The sequence below is a fragment of the Crocuta crocuta genome, unplaced genomic scaffold, assembly GCF_008692635.1.
Source record: "Crocuta crocuta isolate KB4526 unplaced genomic scaffold, BGI_CrCroc_1.0 scaffold427, whole genome shotgun sequence".
NCBI lineage: Eukaryota > Metazoa > Chordata > Mammalia > Carnivora > Hyaenidae > Crocuta > Crocuta crocuta.
This window is the reverse complement of record NW_027533273.1, coordinates 3,899,174-3,919,463: the sequence shown is the minus strand read 5'-3', so window position 1 is coordinate 3,919,463 and position 20,290 is coordinate 3,899,174. Positions and strand designations below refer to the sequence as shown.

At 38.9% G+C, this 20,290-nt stretch overlaps 1 protein-coding gene across 11 annotated transcripts in view; it reads right to left on the bottom strand.

Annotated features, from left to right (window-relative positions):
* The window catches only part of NCKAP5 (NCK associated protein 5), a 1,056,676-nt gene that overhangs the window by 308,204 nt on the left and 728,182 nt on the right, over positions 1-20,290 (bottom strand). For all 11 annotated transcript variants that reach the window (XM_077747834.1, XM_077747833.1, XM_077747835.1 and 8 more), the window contains one exon: positions 1,305-1,392. In XM_077747834.1, coding sequence (XP_077603960.1) covers positions 1,305-1,392 — 88 coding nt within the window. The remainder of the gene's footprint in view (positions 1-1,304; positions 1,393-20,290) is intronic.

Below are 20,290 nucleotides of genomic sequence, written 5' to 3'. Positions count from 1 at the left end.
AGGGGGGACTGTAGACCCTTGAATCCATAAATTAAGGGAAAATCATGTGACAAGATCTCTACCAGCCAGGTTTCTGTGCTTGTCTACTCAGACACGCTTGCTTTTTAGTCAATAAAAATCTGGGGCTGCCCAGGGCTTACCCAGTTTCCTTGCCTTATTTAGCTTTCTGGGCTCCCAGTGCTTAGTTGTGCAATGGATATCAGTTTTCTATTTGTGATTTTAAGTGATTTTCAATAAAAGTCTTCAATTTCTCTATATTGAGTACCTGTGCTCTTTCCACTACATGTCTCCTTTCCACCCTGCCAGAGCCTTCACATCTGTGTGGCCAATTTGGATCATGCTTATACTGGATGCCCTGCCTGCCACTTGGCTGCTTTGCTAGTGTTAAAGAACCATTGACTGAAGACCATCAGAACATGATGACTGGTTACTTAGTCTACCACTTACTCAACTTGGATCTCTTCTGACTCCAAAGGGCCAAGGTGCAAGGCCACACCCATGAGCACAGCATACAGCATGACCTCATCCAGCTCTTCCATGTACCCTCAGTCTCACCATCAAGATTTTTATCTCATCAGGCCATTATTTACTTACTGTGAGCTTCTTTCTCCTTGAGCCTGTCATGCAAATTCATACTGTCTCCAAAATACTCCTCTGCCAGCAACGTCCTTTCTCCTGTTCTCTATCCCTCAAGCCCCTACGTGTCATACCTCTGAAATATATCAAGTGTCATAACTTCTTGGAGGTATGACACTTAACTTCCCGGACAGCATGAGTCACTCCCCTCCATATTCTCAGAGAACACTACAGATACTGACCGCAGACTACTATGGTATTTTTTATTTAATTATTTTGAGAGAGAGAGGGAGAGAACATGGGCAGAGAGAGTGAATCCCAAGCAGACTCTGCACTATCAGCATGCAGCCTGATGCAGGGCTCGAACTCACAAACTGTGTGTGAGATTATGACATGAGCCTAAATCAAGAGTCAGATGCCTAACTGACTGAGCCACCCAGCTGCCCCAAGTACTATGGCACTTTTATAGGTCTCCCTGTTTCACCATAAACTTACTTTTTTGCAGCTTCCTATGACCAAATCTACAACTTGTTTCACACAGTCCAAGAAACGAAGGAGTTAAATAAACATGTACGTGATTCCTTAACCAGAGGTGACCATATAGCCCCCAACACGGGGTTCTGGACCCTACTTGTTTATTTATCTCTGGGTTAGGGAGGACAGACTTAGAGGAATACAAGAAAAACAAACGAACTTGCACCCAAACAAGAGTAAGAAATGTGGTGTACCTGATAGATCATTATATTAACAGTTTCTTCTTTTTTCTGCTCTGGAGGCCCTTGACTCTGCAATAGATTTCGCACTGTTTCTTCCATCCTGAGAAACAAACAGACAAAATATATAAAGAATCTCTTTAAAGGTGGTTTGATTAACATGGGGGCTATTCTAGTTAGTAGGAATATTTCTTCAGTAGGCTTCCTAAGCTTATACCTGGAAGTCTCTTATCTCTTCTCTCTTCTTCATCCCCTCCATTAGGAATCTGTCATGAAGTCCTTTAAAATCATTCTTCAGAATGTCCCTGAGTTCTCTCTTTCTCTTTACCATTCAGGTCCCTGTCCTCAGCCTCCTGCATTTGTGCTCATGCAAACATCTCCCAATACCCCTCTTCACTTTCAATCACTCCCTTTTAATTTGACACAATGTCACCACATTAATCTTCCTGAAACACCACTTTGATTTTCTTAAATCAATTTTCAAAGTTGACGAATATTATATGAATGCATCTTCGCTGTTAACATACCGTTATATCTTTCAAGGGTGGCCTTTCTGTGTCAGCACACAAAGATCTACTTTATTCTTTTCAGGTGCTTCCTGGTATTTCATGAAATGAATGCACCATATATTATTTAATCATTCTTCTACTGACGGAACTTAAATTTCTTCAGCATTTTTAGTCTTTAAAAAAATAAACATCTACACATACAACCTAGTGCACATTAATTAGTATTTCTATGGGTTATTATAATGTAATATATATTGTATGTTGCAATCCTGTATTGTTTTACATTCCTATTTCCGATACCCATTCTCTACTGTCCAACAGTAAATGGTAAAAAAAGCAAAAACAAAAACAAAAAATATCCATTTCCATTTTGGAATATTGTCTCATGTTGTTACTCCTTCTTGAAATGCCAAACCCTGCATTTTCTCATTTCCATCCATCTTTCTAAATCTACTTCAACTTCACTACCAAAGAGACATCTTCCCTGCCCCCCCCCACTTCCTTGAATTTTATAGCCTTATGCTTTACATCACTCATTCTACCACTTAAAACTCCCCACTCTAATGCTCAAATATTTCATATATGCATGTTCTTTCTTCTGAAATTAATTACACTATTCGGTATAGAACCATGTCATAGATTTCTTATGTGTCTCCCCCAACTACAGATAAAGTAGATACTCAGTAGACATCGCTTTATGGATCCTTTGTTATTTCATTTTATTATTTTTAATTTTTAAAATGTTTTATTTATTTCTGAGAGACAGAGAGAGAGAGAGAGAGAGAGAGAGAGAGACAGCGTGAGCAGGGGAGTCAGAGAGAGAGGGAGATACAGAATCTGAAATAGGCTCCAGGCTCTGAGCTTGCTGTCAGCACAGAGCCCGACATGGAGCTTGAACCCACGAACAGTGAGATTATGACCGGAGCCAAAGTCGGACGCTTAACCGACTGAGCCCCCGCATGCGCCCCTGTTATTTCATTTTAAAAAGTATTAAGTAGTTACTCTGTGCCAGGCATTGATCATGTATATTCAAACTGTATTGGAATGACCTTGTCCTTGGGGCCCATCCATGAGGATACATGGACCAGATTCTAAGAGAAAGACACCTGAATAAGATGCACTGAACACAGTGAGAGCTCTCTTGCCCAGAACCTGAATTGGCTGTAGATCAGTCCCATCCTGAAGACTGTATTTCAGTGTCTCAGTATGATTCTAGTTTAGAAGACTTGAGGGAGAGCAGGCTGATCCAGCTTCTTTCTCTAACTAAAAGCTTCTGGCAAGGCAAATTAAGGGTTCCAGGAGGCCACTGAATTCCATGAAGTGGCAAGACCATTACAGTAAACAAAGGAGTATAGTTACAAATGCCAAACTTTGTAACATGGCTTAAAACTACTTAGTGGCAGAGCGAGGAAAGTGCAGGTGAACTGGAACAGTTCAAGTGTAGATTATAAATAGGGAAATTCTGCCTTCACAAGGGAGGCCCCCAAGATACACTCAAGATTTTAGAAGACAGTGGACACTGATTATGAGTGCTCAAAGAATGATCTGTGACTACATTTATGTAAGCCACCTTTGTGCATCCAGACAGGAGAGCAAAATCTGGTTCTCTGTGTTTTCACAAGTCTTACCTTATTAATGATAACAACAAAATTAAACAGTACCTTCAACTTGTCAAAGAACTATCATCTACTAATCACTATAATGTACTTTTAAAAGATCATTACATTTATGTGGTGGACAAGAAAGCAGAGACATAGAAAGGTTAAAGGCTAACTTACAGGATCATAGCTAGTTGGGTAGGTTAGGATAAAGCCATTTTTCCTTAATATAAAAGAGCGACTTCTTTCCTCTAGGTCTTATTTACATACAGGAAATGATTTTAAATGAAGAAGAGTCTTAACTTCCAATGAAGAGTTACCTTGGTGAACATCTATTGGATGCTGAGTCCAAAAAGGCAAAAATACCATTTCTGACCTTAAACTCTGAGAGAGGTTAAGATGTCATAGAAGAGACAAACTAAATTTATTTAAAAAAATAGGGGTGAAGAAGGCACAGATTCCAAAATATTAAGTGATCAAAGCCAATTTCTAATATACTATTTCACTATATAAAAAACAAATTATCTCTAGAATAGTAGTGGATTTTCCATGATGTTTGCCAAATCTATCATAAACAAAAAAAGTGATGATAACGGTGAGGAGTTGCTCAACATCAGGCAGGTTGCGTAGGACAGATCAAGGACTGGCCTCCAGTGTCCTAAGTATCAATCTACTTTCTCCACCTTAGTACAGAGGCTGCAGGTCTTTCTTATTTCAATCAGTATGTCCCAAGTTTGTTAGATTCAGTTAAAATTAAATCTTGTCTTCTTTTAAAAAGTTAAAATATACCTCTGTCAGTGCATATCTTGCTGAATTATCTCTTCTGTATAATTAAAAGTTCTATGCACAAGTTGCTAGCTCAAAAATAAAATAACAAAACCATCTATTCACCATCCCCCAGTTTTTGCCATTATACTGAGAAAAGAAAAGAAAAGAAAAGAAAAGTAGAGTAAAGAAAAAGGAAGAAAAGAAAAGAAAAGGAAGAGGTAGGCAGGAAGTTGTTAGATTCTTAAGTAGCCAAGACCCACAGTAATACTGTGAACATTTTTTTTTTCCCCTGGCACTACTTCATGATTAATTAAAACCAATTACATTTCCAAGCCATATCTTGGAACAGAGTTGCAGGGACCCATCCCAACCTTTGGTAAAAAATTAAGGGGCCTCATCTTTTCATAACCTCTGTGAATCTCGTCATAGAGAAACTATTTTCAACCTGATGAGAAGATACTATTATTTATTCCCTGATGACGTCTTCTTTCTTTTAATTCTCATTTAGCAAACATCTCTCTTCGTTTTCCTGAAAATCAAAGACTGTGAAGGACCATCCATTGTCATTTGAGGCCCAATGGTATTTTACTTCATTCTACTATTTTGATAGCTGATGTGTGAGGGTTTTTATTTCCAGCCTTTACATAGAACACTTCCACTGTTTTCCAAATGTGGCTAAAAATAAGCTGATTTATTTTTCCAGGTCAGATGTGGGCATAGATTTTTTCTTTTCTTTCTGTTTTAACAACTGCTGATTGGTTTAACATCACCCTTAATCAATGTCTTCAAGCTCTTTTTTTTTTTTTTGGTATGATATGTAACTAAGTCCGTTCTTCTCCTAAATATTGGTCATAAGTACAAAGGCCTTAATTACATTTGTTGATATGCTTTAAGTTTTAATGTATATTAAGAGAGCTATTTTTAGAAAGTTAGGTCCTACACAATTCAGAGGAAAAAAAAAAAACTAAATTCATTTGTCAACAGTGTATTTCAGATACCATAGGTATAAATGTAAAGTTTTTACCTCATGACATGCTAGATACTGATCAGAACATTAGACTGAAGGGTTCTTTTGTGACTCTTCTGATCAGATATTCAGTTTAGCATAACTTCATTTTTGACAGCAATAGAACAAAATAAATGCAGAACAAGAAGCCATTATCAAACTGATAACTGATGGGGCTCTTTCAGCTAAAAGCAGAACTCAGTCATATTTCAAGAAATATTTTAATGGGTGCTTGCAGATTAATACATAACATATTAATAATGAAATTAACAATGAAGTTACTCAATATTCCCTCACTGTCTCTTATGCGAGAGGTTGCAAGGCCTAATTCATTCATTTCTGCCTTATTAACGATCTCTGAGTTTCTGGAGGTCGGTGTCTCTGCTTTGTCGCTTACTTTATCTCTAGCAACTCAGCATAGCTACTGTTACAGGATAGGGAGTCCATAAATTCTTTTTGAGTGAATGAATGAATCTAATAGTTTCTTCATTTATCCCTCCTGTGGCTCCTTTTCATTTCCACACAGACCAGTATGGAAATCTAAGTGGTCAGAGAGAAGTAGTGACAAATGAAAGGCGCCAGCAAGACTGGAGGGTAGGTTTTACGTTGACACTTGGGGCTAAAATGCTCAGCTCCTGGTCACTGACTATCTCCCAGAAATAACTCCTTGTCTTTTTGCCACACCGAATGTGCAGTCCACAGATGGTATTAAGTTAAACTAAGCTAATTAGCTTAGACGGCTAGAACAGTACCTTAATGAGGCCAGGGTTCTGGATTCAGTCCCTAGCCTGGACACCCTTTAACACCATTGGGCTCATGGCTGTAAACATCTGCACCAATAGTCTAGTGCTTTGCTGCTGGGGCAGAAAGGATAGAATTATCTTAATTAAAACATATTTTGTATGACCTCTCATATCATTTGCTTTCAGTTTCTTTTTCCCATTCTACTTCCATTGCTTTGCTCAACAACTCATTCTACCTTCCCATTTTAACTGCAGTACAAAGCTTTCTTCAAGTTTAGGAGTGGAAGGAAAAGCCTACTAATTTTCAATTACAAGAGGAAACTGTTCATGTGGAAACTTTGCTGGTTTAGTATAGGGTCCTGTCCAGCTGAACCAACTTGTTTCCTCAGAAAATGAGAGTTTCCTCACTAAAAGCTAGCACATCTAAGCATGCAAGCACGGACAATCTCTAGGTTGGCTGTGACTCTGATGTTGTTAACCTGGTCTCTGCTGATGCCCACTGCAATAGTTCTGAACAGTAAATCTACAGCAGAAGCAACTGAAAACTTCACAGAAACTGAAGCTCACTCTGGATAAATGTTGGAGGGCCAGAATCTCTTCTTTTTTCCTAGATGATATATATTTTTAATTCAGCACAAATTTTGCAAGAATAATACTGTTGCTCAGAAACCACAGTGCTCTAATTCACTCGTGGGGATGCAGCACCATTCATAAACAGATCGAAAGGTGCTAGTCCAATTTGAATTACTGCATCATATTCTCTTCGGGGCCATCTGTATGTGAGCAGAAAGTGCTGTAAATTTTCTCCTAGGCAGGCTTGTGCTGATCCTGCATGGGGCACTCACCGAATGGGGAGAAGCAGACATGGAGAAGGCGGGGGAGCAGAGATACCATGCAGGGGAGAAGCCCCATTTTCCACGTGGAATTGAAGGGAATCCCCTGAATGTTAACAAGCAAATCTCAAGTGTTTTTGCTCAATGGTGGTAAAACATAAAGTTGCATTTATGGACTCATGACACTGTCAAGTTCATACTCATCCAGAGAGAAAAAGAGAGAGAGAGTCCCATGGGTGTGAGTGAGTCCCAGAAAGAAGTGTAGCACACCAGCTTTCACTATTCTGGTTAACATCTTGAAGGCAGGGTTTGTACTATAGTCCCAAGACTCTTTAAGAGGTCTGTAAAATGGGTTGCTTTCCTTAATGGAGTGGAGGTTTCAATTAATGCAGTAATTATTAATTATTACAATGTCTTATTAATATAAAAATAGTTAATATAACCACCCATGTCTATTGTCTAATCTCATGAGCTCATCTACTAACTTCTAAATCTATCCTTGTATAATGAATTTTTCTAAACAAATCCAGATTTAGTTCTTTTTAAAATTTTCTCGAGCAGTCCAAACATGAATGTTCTTTGAGTCTGTTACAGCCCAGAAAGGACTTTGAATTGCCAAGATAACTACTTTTAATATAAATGTATTGCCTGAGGGATAGATATTTATAGCTCACTATTCAAATGGAAGGGGAACTTAGAAGAGAGCAGACAGTTCAATTGATTATTGGCCCTCACTATTTATTCTTTTTAGCCACTGTTGATATATAATAAAAATATTTGAATATATCATAGGAAAACTTACTGAATTTTAATTAGAGGCTATTCTGTTCCAGAGAACTTATGTATCAACTTGGAACATCATTTTTTCATTCCTTCAAATGAGAACTTTATAATTTTGTCTTAGTCAAGGAATAATAAAATGTGAACTGGACAATCAAGATTTCTTTCCTAATATTCACTATACTTTTGAAAGTTTAAATAGAGTAGTATAGTGATGTTATTCAAAATGAGGTTCACCATGTTGCAGACAAGTTATGTGTTTCTCCGCAGTTGTAACTGGCTTCTCCACAGATAGTTAGAACCCCAGAGAATGCACCAAACACATGATACTCCATTCTCTCATGGTTCCAGACCCATTGGGGATATGACCCAGAGAGAATTAAGTAATGAAATGAAATGATTGGACTTGATTCTCATTGACAAAGTCATCTTGAATTAGATTCTCGTTTTCCATATCTTAAAGGCTTTTTATTTTGGGGGTGGGGGGGGAACCTTGACAAGTATTAAGTCATTAAAGCTTAGGGAGGTTGACCCAACAGGGACACTGGATCTGGATAATGTGCAAGGCAGCACAATAAGTAAATGGTGCTAATGTGTCACTACTTTTTTGTTTGTCTGTTTGTTTGCTTTTGGGTTTGTGGTGTGTAGGAGAAGAGCTGGAAAATCCAATTGGCCCTATTTAGGATCAAACTATAGCATTACATTTTCTGGATAAAAGGTACAATTGTGGCAAAGAAGTGAATCATGGATCTATAAAACTGGCTTCTGTAGCCTCATGAATGTCATTTTCACTGGGCCTAGCCTTTAAATCACATAGTTCTTGTGGAGTTTGATCCACAATATTTCAGAGTGGCTTCTCTTAAGCAAGTAGATAGCACATCCAAAGAGTGATGTTATCATATCCTCTCCCCACCTCAATTCCTGTGGCCACAATAGTCAATATATCTCAGTCTCTGGCACTCCCTAAAGTGCCAAAGGTGGGTGTGGGGGTAGATATTCTTATCAGCAATATAACTTAGGTCAAAAACTTTCTCCTTCCTTCTTCCCTCCCTCCCTTCCTTCCTGAGACAGCAAGTGGGGGAGAGAGGCAGAGGGAGAGAGAAAGAGAGAGAGAATCCTAAGCAGTCACTGTGCTGAGTGTGGGGCCTGATACAGGACTCGATCTCACAACCCTGGGAACATAACCTGAGTTGAAATCAAGAGTTGGTTGTTCAATCTACTGAGTTACCCAGGCGCCCCAGAAAAATCGTTTTCTAAGCCTCAGTTTCCTTATCTGCAAAATGGGTATTTCATGCCAGCTCTACCTACCTCAGAGAGATCTTAAGAGGATTCAATAAAACAAAATGTAAAATGTTATATAAATTGGTACTTGTTTTTATTGTGGTTTATAAAGACAGTTCTTTCAGAAGTCAAAGCCCTTTGACATAGAGATCCTTTGGCAGTGGCATGAGAAGGGCAGAGAAGAGGCTCCTTGGGAGTATCAGCCAATCAAGTTAATACTTTATGGAGGCACCCACCTTTATTGCCTTTTTTTCAGAAAGTGTAGAGAGATATACAACCTCTCTCTGAGTTTCAGACAACAACTGGTTTGAAGGATAACTTACTATATTGGTCATGATGCAGTAGGTTAGGCTCTAGTAACAAACAATCCCAATAGCTTACTGCCTTAATAAATAACTAAATTTCTTACTGACATGGTCTGACCACATTAGCAGTCAATGATTCTCCTGAGGTAGAGTGGTTCTATGTTGTGGTTTGCCAGGACAGTCCAGTTGATGTCTATTGTACTGGTTTAATTAGTAATAGCACCCTTGTTATTGCAAAAAAGATGTCCTGGTTAGATCCTTGTCAATGGAATAAGTCAAGTATTCTGGATTCTCCAACTTTTCAGCATGAAAATTTCATCATTGCTGGGAAAAGAGAAACTGTAGAGTGTTATAGGGATTTTTACTGCCTCATCCCAAAACTTCGCTTCAGTTTGAAGGCTATTGGCAAGAACTAGTCACAGGGACCAAATAACTGCTAGATCTGGTGATAAATACAGTTTTGTGAGAACCCAGCAAGGAGAAGAGAACCAGTTATTGGTGCTAACATAATGGCTTCCACACTTGTGTTGTCAGAACTGAAGACATATATGGAACTACATATTAGTGACTGCCTACTCTGCCTGTGTAACTGCACAAGGTTGTTTCTAGGTGGCTCATGTCCAAACTCAAGAATGACAAGAAGTACTGGTATGATTGGCCCTTTCTTATTGGGTCTTACTCATCTCCCTCTGCTGGGCAACTGAGCTGTCACTGCTGAAACTTCTCTCACTTCCCAGCTAGATACTGATTGTCACCCTTCTTTCATTCATGCCAAATTGATTGCCAGCCTATGCAATTAGTCTCTCTGAGCCTTCTGAACTGTTCACAAATGTGTTCCCTCTGATCGAAGAATCTTCAAACAAACACCTTCAAAGTCTGCCTTGCTTTGAAGAACACACTATTAAGCTTCAGCATGACAGTGGATAGTCATGTTTTTGATGCCGCTTATTTTATAGTAAATATCTGTCAACATCGAAAAACAGCCTGCACTTCGACAAAACTTTTGTAACTTTCCAAATTTTACTGGCAAGGAAAATGGAAGAGATGGTTTCTCAGTGGCGTTATCAGAGGGAGATATCTAATGTTTCACTACTCCTTATCCAAGAATCCTTGTTTAAAATATCACCACTCAAGACATGGCAGTAACAGGCATGCCTGACCCTTAGAAACTCTGAACTATAGAAATGTGTCAAGATTTAACCAGTAAAAGTGAAAACTGGGGAAAAGGAGTCAATTTAAAATCTGCTTCTATGTTAGATTAAAAAAAATGAAAAAAGAAGGATCAGAGTAATATGCTATCATATTATTTCCCAGAGTAAATTGTGGGATATCACAAAAATTCATTTTGTCAACCATCGAATCATCTCGTATTTGGATAGAGACATTTCTGCCGATTACCACAAGAAAAAGATTCCCTCCTTCCCCTCCTTGCCTATCCAAGCATCTTTCAGGCTCCAGTCTAAGTCTCACTGCCTTTTTTCCTGACAACTCTGGCCCATAGAAGTCTCTCCTTAGTCCACTGAAAAGTATTTTTGCTGGAACACTCTGCAGGAAATCACCAAGGGTTCTCATTAGAAGTTCAGATTCTCAGGTCCACTCGAGACCTAGTAAATCAGAATCTCTGAGAGTGGAAGCCAGGAATGTCTATCTTTTACAATCACATTCTTTCACATTAACCTATGAGAAGCTATGTCTTACTCTCATGTCCTTCCAAAACACTTACTCATATACTAGCTGGCACTGCTAAATATCATAAAAACAACTTCATGTCGAGGTATCCTAGTTTTAGAACTATTTTGTTAGCTTGTTAAAGGCTCCAAAGTGTATCCCATGTCTTTTTCTATTACCCAAATCACTTAGTGGAGTACCAATTGATCCTTGGTAGGTGGGAACTTCCCTAAATTGTGGAGTTATTTACTTTTGGCATATACACAACGTTGAAAACAAAAAGGAAAAGCATATTTAGATGAATCTAATTTTAATTCCAAAGGCAGAAAACTTAAAATTAACACCTGTGATATGAATAATTACTCACTCATTTATTCAATCACTCATTCATTCATTTATCTATTCCTTTATTTGAGAATCATACTTACTGTGTGCTTTGTGCTATTAGTAGCAATTCAAGTAAAGAAAAACTGCCAAGTGGGGGAGACAGGCAGACCAACAATCGCCCTACAGAGTAATCAGTGCCAGAAGAAAATGCTATGAAGGTTTAGAGATATAAGAGGCTAAGAAAGGCGCTCTTGAGGTACTGATCCATGCTAAACTTTGGGAAAGGAACAGGGTTTGGCTAGATGGAGAAGGGATTTTGAAACATAACTGCTGCTTTTGTTTGCAACTTTTAAATTGCTTATTGTGAGTTTTCTGAATGAGAAATATACTTAAGTGCGTACATACTAGTCTATATGTCTACTGAAAATAAGAGTACTCCATTTCAGTTTTGTACAAATGTTGGCATTTTAATCAAATACAAAGCATTTTAGGGGCATGTGGGTGGCTCAGTCAGTTAAGTGTCCAACTCCTGATTTCTGCTCAGGTCATTATCCCATGTTTCATGAGATTAAGTCACACATCGGGCTCTGTGCTGACAGCATAGAGCCTGCTTGGAATTCTCTCTCTCTCTCTCTCTCTCTGCCCCTCCCCAGGTCATGCATGCACACACACTCTCACTCTCTCAAAATAAAAAATATAAATTTTAAAAATGCAAAGCATTTTAAGTCCTTGCTAAAACAAATCAGTTAAGGCTCTTCCAACTGAATGACATATATTTAAAGTTATGTTCATTGATTCACAGAAGCTTAATAACTGCACTTCACAGAATGTCAGCCAGGGCCTCTAGGTAATGCTCCCCCAGTGGGCACATATTCATATTTTGAGCACTAGTCTCATTATGTGCCCTGTACCTGTGTATTTTTCCCAACAATTTAGGATGTATAGGTTTTTCCTAGTATTTAGAGTATTACCTTCTTGGCCCTGGGTGTCTATTAGAAAATAAAGAATAACCACATCCGAATAACGGTTGCTAAGAAAAAAAATTGCCCTAATAAAATTAATACCAATAACTGCAAAATTCCCCAGCCACAAGGTTGACATTAAATAAAAGTCAATTGTTTTCAAATATGTCTTACCATAGAATACAAGTTTTTATATGGCATTATTATTGTACATTCCTGCACAATAAATAGATGTTGAAAAATACAGTGACTTTAGGCTAAAATAGTGTCCATTTGTCCTTGAATTTTCAATGCTACAAAATGAAAGCAAGGTTACTTGGGATGAAAGGGCAGAGAACCTACATATTGACACTAACTTCAAAAAATAAATTTACTTTGATAAATAAAAGCACCAGAGAAAGCAGCACAATTTTCAGATTATAAAAGAAAAAAATAAAGAAACTAAGCAAGGATAACTACTCAAAATCTGCCAAGTGAAAAGATTTTTGAAATGTAACTGATGAGAGGTAATACAGTCCACCTTTGAGCAACATGAGCACTAACCTCCCAACGTAGCCAGGAATCTGCATATTGCGTTCAATTCTGCCATAATTTAACTACTAATAGCCTGCTCCTGACTGCAAGCCTTACCAATAACAAAAATAGTCAACTAACACATACAACTATACAACAACATATAACTATTTTGTATGCTGTATGTTTTCTATACCGTATTCTTACAATAAAGTAAGCCAGGGGAAAGAATGTAATAAAGAAAATTCCAAGGAAGAAAGCTACAGTCCTGTATCAAAATAAATCCAGGAGTGAGTGTACCTGTTCAGTTCCAACTCCTGTTCTTCAAGGGTTACCTGTGCACTATATCGATTAAACTACTGGAAAATATCATGACACCATGCATAGATGTATACAGTGTTAACTACCTTTTATCTTAAAGCTGTGCTGCCTTGAAATGTTCAATCTATGGTCAAAAGTCTTTTTCCTGCTCCCTCCATATAGACAAAAGCAACTCTGCAGCCCTCTGCTTCCTGTCCATCCATATGCCTTTATTGTCATTTTGACAAAGACTAACAACCTACACTAAACGAATGTCAAAAACCAAGTAACAAGCAGCATGTCTGACTTTCTTCTGAGGATCTTGCCTCCCCCAAACAAAGAGGAGCAGCAGGCCTAATTGTGAAGTGCACAGATTACCCCCAGCTCAGGAAGAAGGAGGAAAGGGTCCCTTCTGCAATACCCAGCTACAACATGGGTCCCCTAGGACTTAATTATCTCTCTTGTTAGGCTATAATAGGGGCTCTAAAACGATACTGCAGTTTTTCTCCAGCCAAAAAATTGATTAGTAAAGTTGTATAAATCAAATGTCAACATTTGTTTTATGTATGAGTGTGGCCCACAACCACAGCCTGGTTGTCATGAAGAAGTTGTCATTATCATGCAACAGTTAATAAGGTAGCTATTGAGGCAGGAAGCACATTAATACTGAAGAGGAAATCTGCATCCACATTGACTGGCAGTGTTTTTGGTGGTGCTTACTTCCAGATTTTCTATATAGATGGAGTGGATGATTATCACTCCATGAAAAACACTGATGTTGTCCTCACTTGGATATCCTCCTCTCTGGGAGAGTTCAATATGCTTATGACCATTTCAATGGCAATGCCGGCTGGGATATTTACAGATGTGGAGGCTTCTGAACCTCTCTGCTATGACTACTGCTGGGCCCTGGATTCCATTCTTCCCCACGTCTTCTAGGCCTTTGCTCTCAACCTGCCCTTTTGGCAGATTTTATGTCTCTTTCGATGAGCTTCTATTTTCATCAAATGTTACATAAGTTAACATAAACTTTATCCTAGTGGAAACTTCTTTTCTCCCCACTCTCTTTTTGCATTTTATCCATCCTCTTTTCTCTCTATCCCTATCACCAGCAGTTTACATGTTCTGCCTTCACATTTACTCCACCAAACCCACCTCAACAACTACCTTTAATCTGACTTTTCTTCGTTTTTTATTTTTTATTTTTTTTCCCTCCTTATTTATTTCTAGGAGAGAGAGAGAGAGACAGAATGAGCAAGGGAGGGTCAGAGAGAGAGGGAGTCACAGACTGAAACAGGCTCCAGGCTCTGAGCTGACAGTCAGCACAGAGCCCGACGCGGGGCCCGAACCCACGAACCGTGAGATCATGACCTAAGCGAAAGTCGGATGCTCAACTGACTAAGCCACCCAGGCGCCCCTCTTCTTTTTTTAAAAAAAATTTTAATGTTTTATTTATTTCTGAGAGAGAGAGAGAGAGAACATGAGCAGGGGAGGGTCAGAAAGAGAGGGAGACACAGAGTCCGAAACAGGTTCCAGACTCTGAGCTAGCTATCAGCACAGAGCCCAACACAGGGCTCGAACCCACGAACCGTGAGATCATGACCTGAGCCAAAGTCGGACGCTTAACCTACTGAGCCACCCAGGTGCCCCAATCTGGGCAGTCTTGTCAGCCTGTCTTACGCTTTCCCTGCTGGCTCAGTAACAGGAAGCCTGGCAACTACATCTTCTCAGACTCTACTGCCAGCTTTCAGGTTTTGTGAATGAAATGCACTCACAATATTCTGGAAGCTAAAAGGAGGCATATGGTTTTCTTCCCCTGCCCACAGTAGTGCAGACTATGTGAGTCTGCCATAATCGGCCGGGCTCTGTACTCCCTATGTGTCACCTGTCTCAGGGCTGCATAGCTGCACCCCTGGCAGTAGTTCACACTGCTTCTCCACCTTGGGCAGCAGCAGCAACCTCCTAACTCTGGACCACAAGCCCAGATTGACCTTGGCAGCTAGTAAAGGCCCCCCAACTTTTGCTCCTGGAAACTTGAATTTGTTTTGCAGGCTGGTGCTTCTGGGGATTAAATCCCTCTGTGCTGAAAGCAGACTGACATGTCTCTTTTCCTGACTGATACTCTTATCACCATCCCCCATCAACTGGGATGAAAGGTCTGCAGCCTCTTTTCAAGTGTCTCCTCTTTCCTACCACTTCCCAAGTACTCCCAATTCGTCCCCTTCAATGCCCTTCTCTTTCCTTGACCAATGTCCTATCCCTACCTAGACCAGGCTCCATTTCCTTTTCTTAAACTTCTCTAAAAGTCGTCTACCTCGTTCTACTATCTAGTTAGTAACTTCACTGTCCCCACCTGCATTAGGTCAATCTTCTTCAAACAATCATTCTTATTGTTTCAAGAATTTAGTTGAAAACCTTACAGAGACTCGTCCTTGCTGCCTACAGGGCAACAAGCGAACCATGAATCAAGGCACGTACAATATTTCCTTCTTCCTATGGCCTTATTTCCCCCTTTCCCCCCTCATATTCTATATGCACAGTCACTTGTGGCTATGTGGAATTATTCTTGCAGTATACGCCTTGCTTTCCAGCCTCCAGACCTATTTATGATTATATTCCCTTCTAGAATGCAATTTCTCACTACCCCCAGTGAAGGTCTTCAAATCCTTACTTATGAATCATCTCAAATATCACTGGAAATCCCCATATCCTATGGATTCCTGCAACATTCTGAACCTAGCCTATATAGCTCATCAAACTTTTCCAATTTTTTGCATTTCAACAAGTGTGCTGTCTCTGTGGCATATTGTGGGTGCCACATAACTTTTGTTTGAACTATATTCTCTACACTGGGCTTAAATCTTTGGTTTGGGTAACTGTGAAAACCTGGAAAACATGGGACTGAGTTCATTTACCATGTTTGTGATCCGGACTAGAAAATGAGATCTGGGTATGAAGGTTTTATAACATTTGAAGCCTCACCTCTTCAATATTTAATGTTGCATCCAGTGAACCTCACAAACCTCCTTGCCAAACTATAGGTTCATTCTGAGTATTGCTCAAAAGTAGTGGATCATGAGATTATAAACTTTTCTCATGTATAATTGCTCCATTTCAAGACTTTATGATTTATAGGCAAGATCTAAGATTCTAAATGTGTAAGTACATATATATTAATTTGAACCATATTAAACTGCTGATATTTAATCATTTTGGTCTATAAAATGAGTTTTATATGATTCAATATAATAAAGACATTAAAAGGATTTTTGTTGCATAGTTACTTTTCACAACAGGGTTTGCTTTATGTAGTAAGGCACAATAAACACATGCACTTCAAAATAGATACATCTCATGGGAAAGAGCTTTAATAATGACAACAATAATAATAGCAAATACTTCTTGAGCACTTACTGTATACTATCCATCATGGTAAGAATGTTACCTAAATATTCTCTCTCTCTCTCTCATTTCTTATGATAACTCAGTTTTAATCACCATCTGATGAAAGAAAAAACTTCTGGTTAAAGTGCCTAAGTAACTTGCTCAAGGTCAGATAGCTACTAAGCAGTGGAAGACTTAATATTATTATAGAGTTGCTACTTTTGACTATATTAAAAAATTAACTATTTTTTTCTCCAGGAGACTTTTTGTTTCTTTTGCCCCTCCTGGTGATACTAGGAAAAAGAATGAAGAGAAATGAAACTCACGAAAGAATTCAAATGTCACCTCCTCTTCAAACCATTCTTTGTCTACTGGGGCTTTGACCTGTTTATTGTATGTCTCTATAGCTCTTTATCTTTCTTCCCTCTTATGTTGAACTTAGCATATATTGCTTCCTCCCATAACTCCACATACATGTTTAAATTTCCCAATTAAATTGTAAAGCTCCGACAGGACAGTAAACATGTATAATATACTTCACTTCCAACAGCAAGGAGCAGTTTCTTTTATTTCCATCCAGACACAATCCATCCTCCCTCCCTCCCTCCCTTCCTTCCTTCCTTCCAGGAATTACTGGGCCTTAACACTGCAGAGTGCAAAAAACACTAAGATAAAAGACTCAGTATCCACTCAAAAGGAACTTACTACTGTTTCACAGGGGCATGTACAAGTGTGTCAACATAAACAACGGCACAGGTTGCATACCTTCAGAGGGCAGAATACAGAGAGGTGAGCCACCCATCAGTAGGGGAGGAAGCCACTTCAGAGAGAAAGTTTAAAAAACTGGCACTGCTTGGGTGAAGCCTAAAAAGTAAAGGAGGATCAGCCAATGGAAAAACTCGAGGGGAGCATGCCCAGAAAGAGGGAACAAAGGCACAAAAGAGCCTGGAACAAAAGAGCTCAGAGACAGGACCAAAGGAAGGCAATGGGGAAGAAAGTTAGGTGAAAGAAAGGAAAAAGGAAGAGAGTAGCATTTTCTCTTGAATTTAGAAAAATTCACATGAGAGTGAAAGCAGTAACCTCATGCTAAACGATAAAACCAGATAAACTCAAAGCAACTGATTTGAGTGGCCAGGCTGATGTCAATTACCTCAAGGCCCAGGTCCATATACAAGAGAGCTTGGTATGTGGGAGGGAAAAGAGTCACTATCACATGAAATCTGATGATTTACAATAGATTTAGGTAAGTTGGAAATATAGTCACAGGGATACAAAAAGCTAATGAAAGCAAAGAAGGTCCTATTTCTACCTGCTCTGGTAATTAAAGCTCTTTAGCTGAACAGATGGTGCATTTCACCAAAATCTGATGGAAACAAATCTTCACAGGCCATCTGTATTAAGAAATAATTTAGCAGCCTTCCCTGGAGGTTTGGCATGTTCTTTGTCTAAATACAATATAATACAAAGAAACTAGTCTTTTGGAATCCTTAATTAAATAGTCTTAATGCTATATAAGAAAATGTGGTTTAATTGCAATCCAAAATGAATCATAATAAGAGGAGGTTTTCCAAGTCTGGACATGTTGCTAACAAGATTCGGTACAAGGAAGGATTGTATTATATTTTTTGGAAGTATATGTCTGAAAGGTTCAGGAAAAGAGAGCTGAATCTGGACAATAGAACAGAACTGATGACCACATCCAAGGTGATCAACTTCACAGAGAAGGTATCTGCTCGTCTAATGAGGAGAATGTATTTTGACAGAAAACTAGAAGATACAGTAATGCAATATTTATGGATTGCAACTCCAATGAAAACACCTTTTAATATGTAATCGAATGACATAACAAATTTATAATGTCTTTTCCATTTCATAAATTTGCACTGAGTAATGACAAAGGGCAAGGAAACTACCCCATTGTTAACTGATGGATATGCAGTGTGAAATGTGTTCAATATTTATATTCTTTCCACACCAATCTTCTATTTTTATTTATATGATCATTTCCTGACAAACATAATATGAATAATGTCTGCAGAATTTTTATTAACAATGTGCTAAGACAATGCTGCTCTGCCTATATAAAACCATTTGCTAATGTCTCATGTCAAAACCTATTTATATTATTTTATTTTTTTCCTCCCCATGTTTTCTGAAGGCAATCATTTCCCATTAAATTAATCCTCAGCACCTTCAAGTCATTTGAGTATTCTTCTGGCATTTCACATTGTTTGGGAAACCCCTGGGTATTCAGATTCATTATGAAAATTCCTAAAACCAAAGCAGGGTCAGGGTTTGGAAGTGTAATATACCTTTCCTTTCCTAATGTAGAACCAGAGGGCTATGCACAAATACAGTATTTCATTTTGCAATTAAGTTCAGGTGAATTACTCAAACTTCAAAATGTGAAATATGCCACGATTACCATTATTCAAAGCCCAGTAATTCTCCACCACATTTTTTTTTTAATGGAAACATAGCTGAAGGTGCCCAAGTAGTAATGAATAGAGAAAGCCATAGCATTCTTGCCTACAGATTCTGAAGAAAAATCTTTTCTAACAGTTCAAATCATCCTCATTTTTCTAGACTGTAGACTCATTTCACTGACAACCCCTTAGGCTCCGAGACCTCTTTGTTCAAGTTTCTGTCTCCTTCCTGCTCTCTTCTCCACACATGGGAGCAGTAACACTGAAAAGGGCTTCATGGCCTAAAATGGAGGCTCCAGAACATAGAAATCTCCAGCTTTATAATCAAAATCATGCTTTATAATGGGTACTACTTCTCACCTAGCATTTAAACTCTTGGGTTCATCCAAGATGGTAAAAAATGAAAGAGTAGCAAATCAAAGCTCTTAATGGAAGGTGAGAAAGGATAAGGGAGGGTCTTTTCAAACCTTCCTGAGTTCTCTGACTCAAGCACAAACTCCCCAGGATGCTCTTGACCTCTCAGATCTTGCTGGTTTTTCAATCTAACAACTCCTCAAGCATTTGCTGTCCATAACACTATTCTGTCACTCATATCTTGTCTTCTGGTGTTCCCTGCAATTGTCCTGGGTGTGTGTCCTGCTGAGATCCCAGCCCTGGAAGAATGTGGCCATCTAACTCTTCATCCCACCCATGTCACATGAGAGAGTACGGGGTACCCCCACTTAGGCAGTGGCTACAAATCAAGTTGCCTTAGGAAACCACATAGAAGATGCCTGAGGTCTTATGGACACATTATCCTGTTTTCATTAGAGTCCAACATCATCAGACTATCTGCATGGTGGCTCTTAAGGTGTTAACTTCCTCAAGAGACAACTCATTATTTGCATAAAGATCACAAGGAAGAAGCAGAAGTGCAAAATGGTTAGTACTACTATCCCTGGTTCTAGAAAGCCAAGGTTCTACTTCTACTTCTACCTCAGCATTTGAGGGTCCTTACCTCTAGAACAGAATACATATTTACCATGTCTTATAGAAGATGTGTAGATGACACAAGTTTAAAGGATTGAAAGCACTGAGAACTGTGCACAAGTGTCTCTGTTGCTCACGTTCTCAGCGAGCGGATGTTATCATTTGCTGGGGGACCAAGAACAATTAGCAAAAGACCCTGAAAGACAGGCTCTGAAGGCTCTTTTCCAGTTAGCTTTTTTTGCGAGCATTCAGAGTCAAGAAGGGGACAATCTTCAGCTATGGTAACTGAAGAAAAATTTTACNGTTATCATTTGCTGGGGGACCAAGAACAATTAGCAAAAGACCCTGAAAGACAGGCTCTGAAGGCTCTTTTCCAGTTAGTTTTTTTTGCGAGCATTCAGAGTCAAGAAGGGGACAAATCTTCAGCTATGGTAACTGAAGAAAAATTTTATCTTCAAAAGAAACAAGCTCATGGTTGGCATTATGCAATGTCAAAGAAGGAGCCCACAAACTGTGAGGAGTGGAGGATGCCTCAAATGCTTCCACCCCTCTAGCCTGGTTGATTTTTAAAAGTCACCCATGAAAGGTTTATTTATTTATCTTAAATTATTGCCTATTAGAATGCAAAG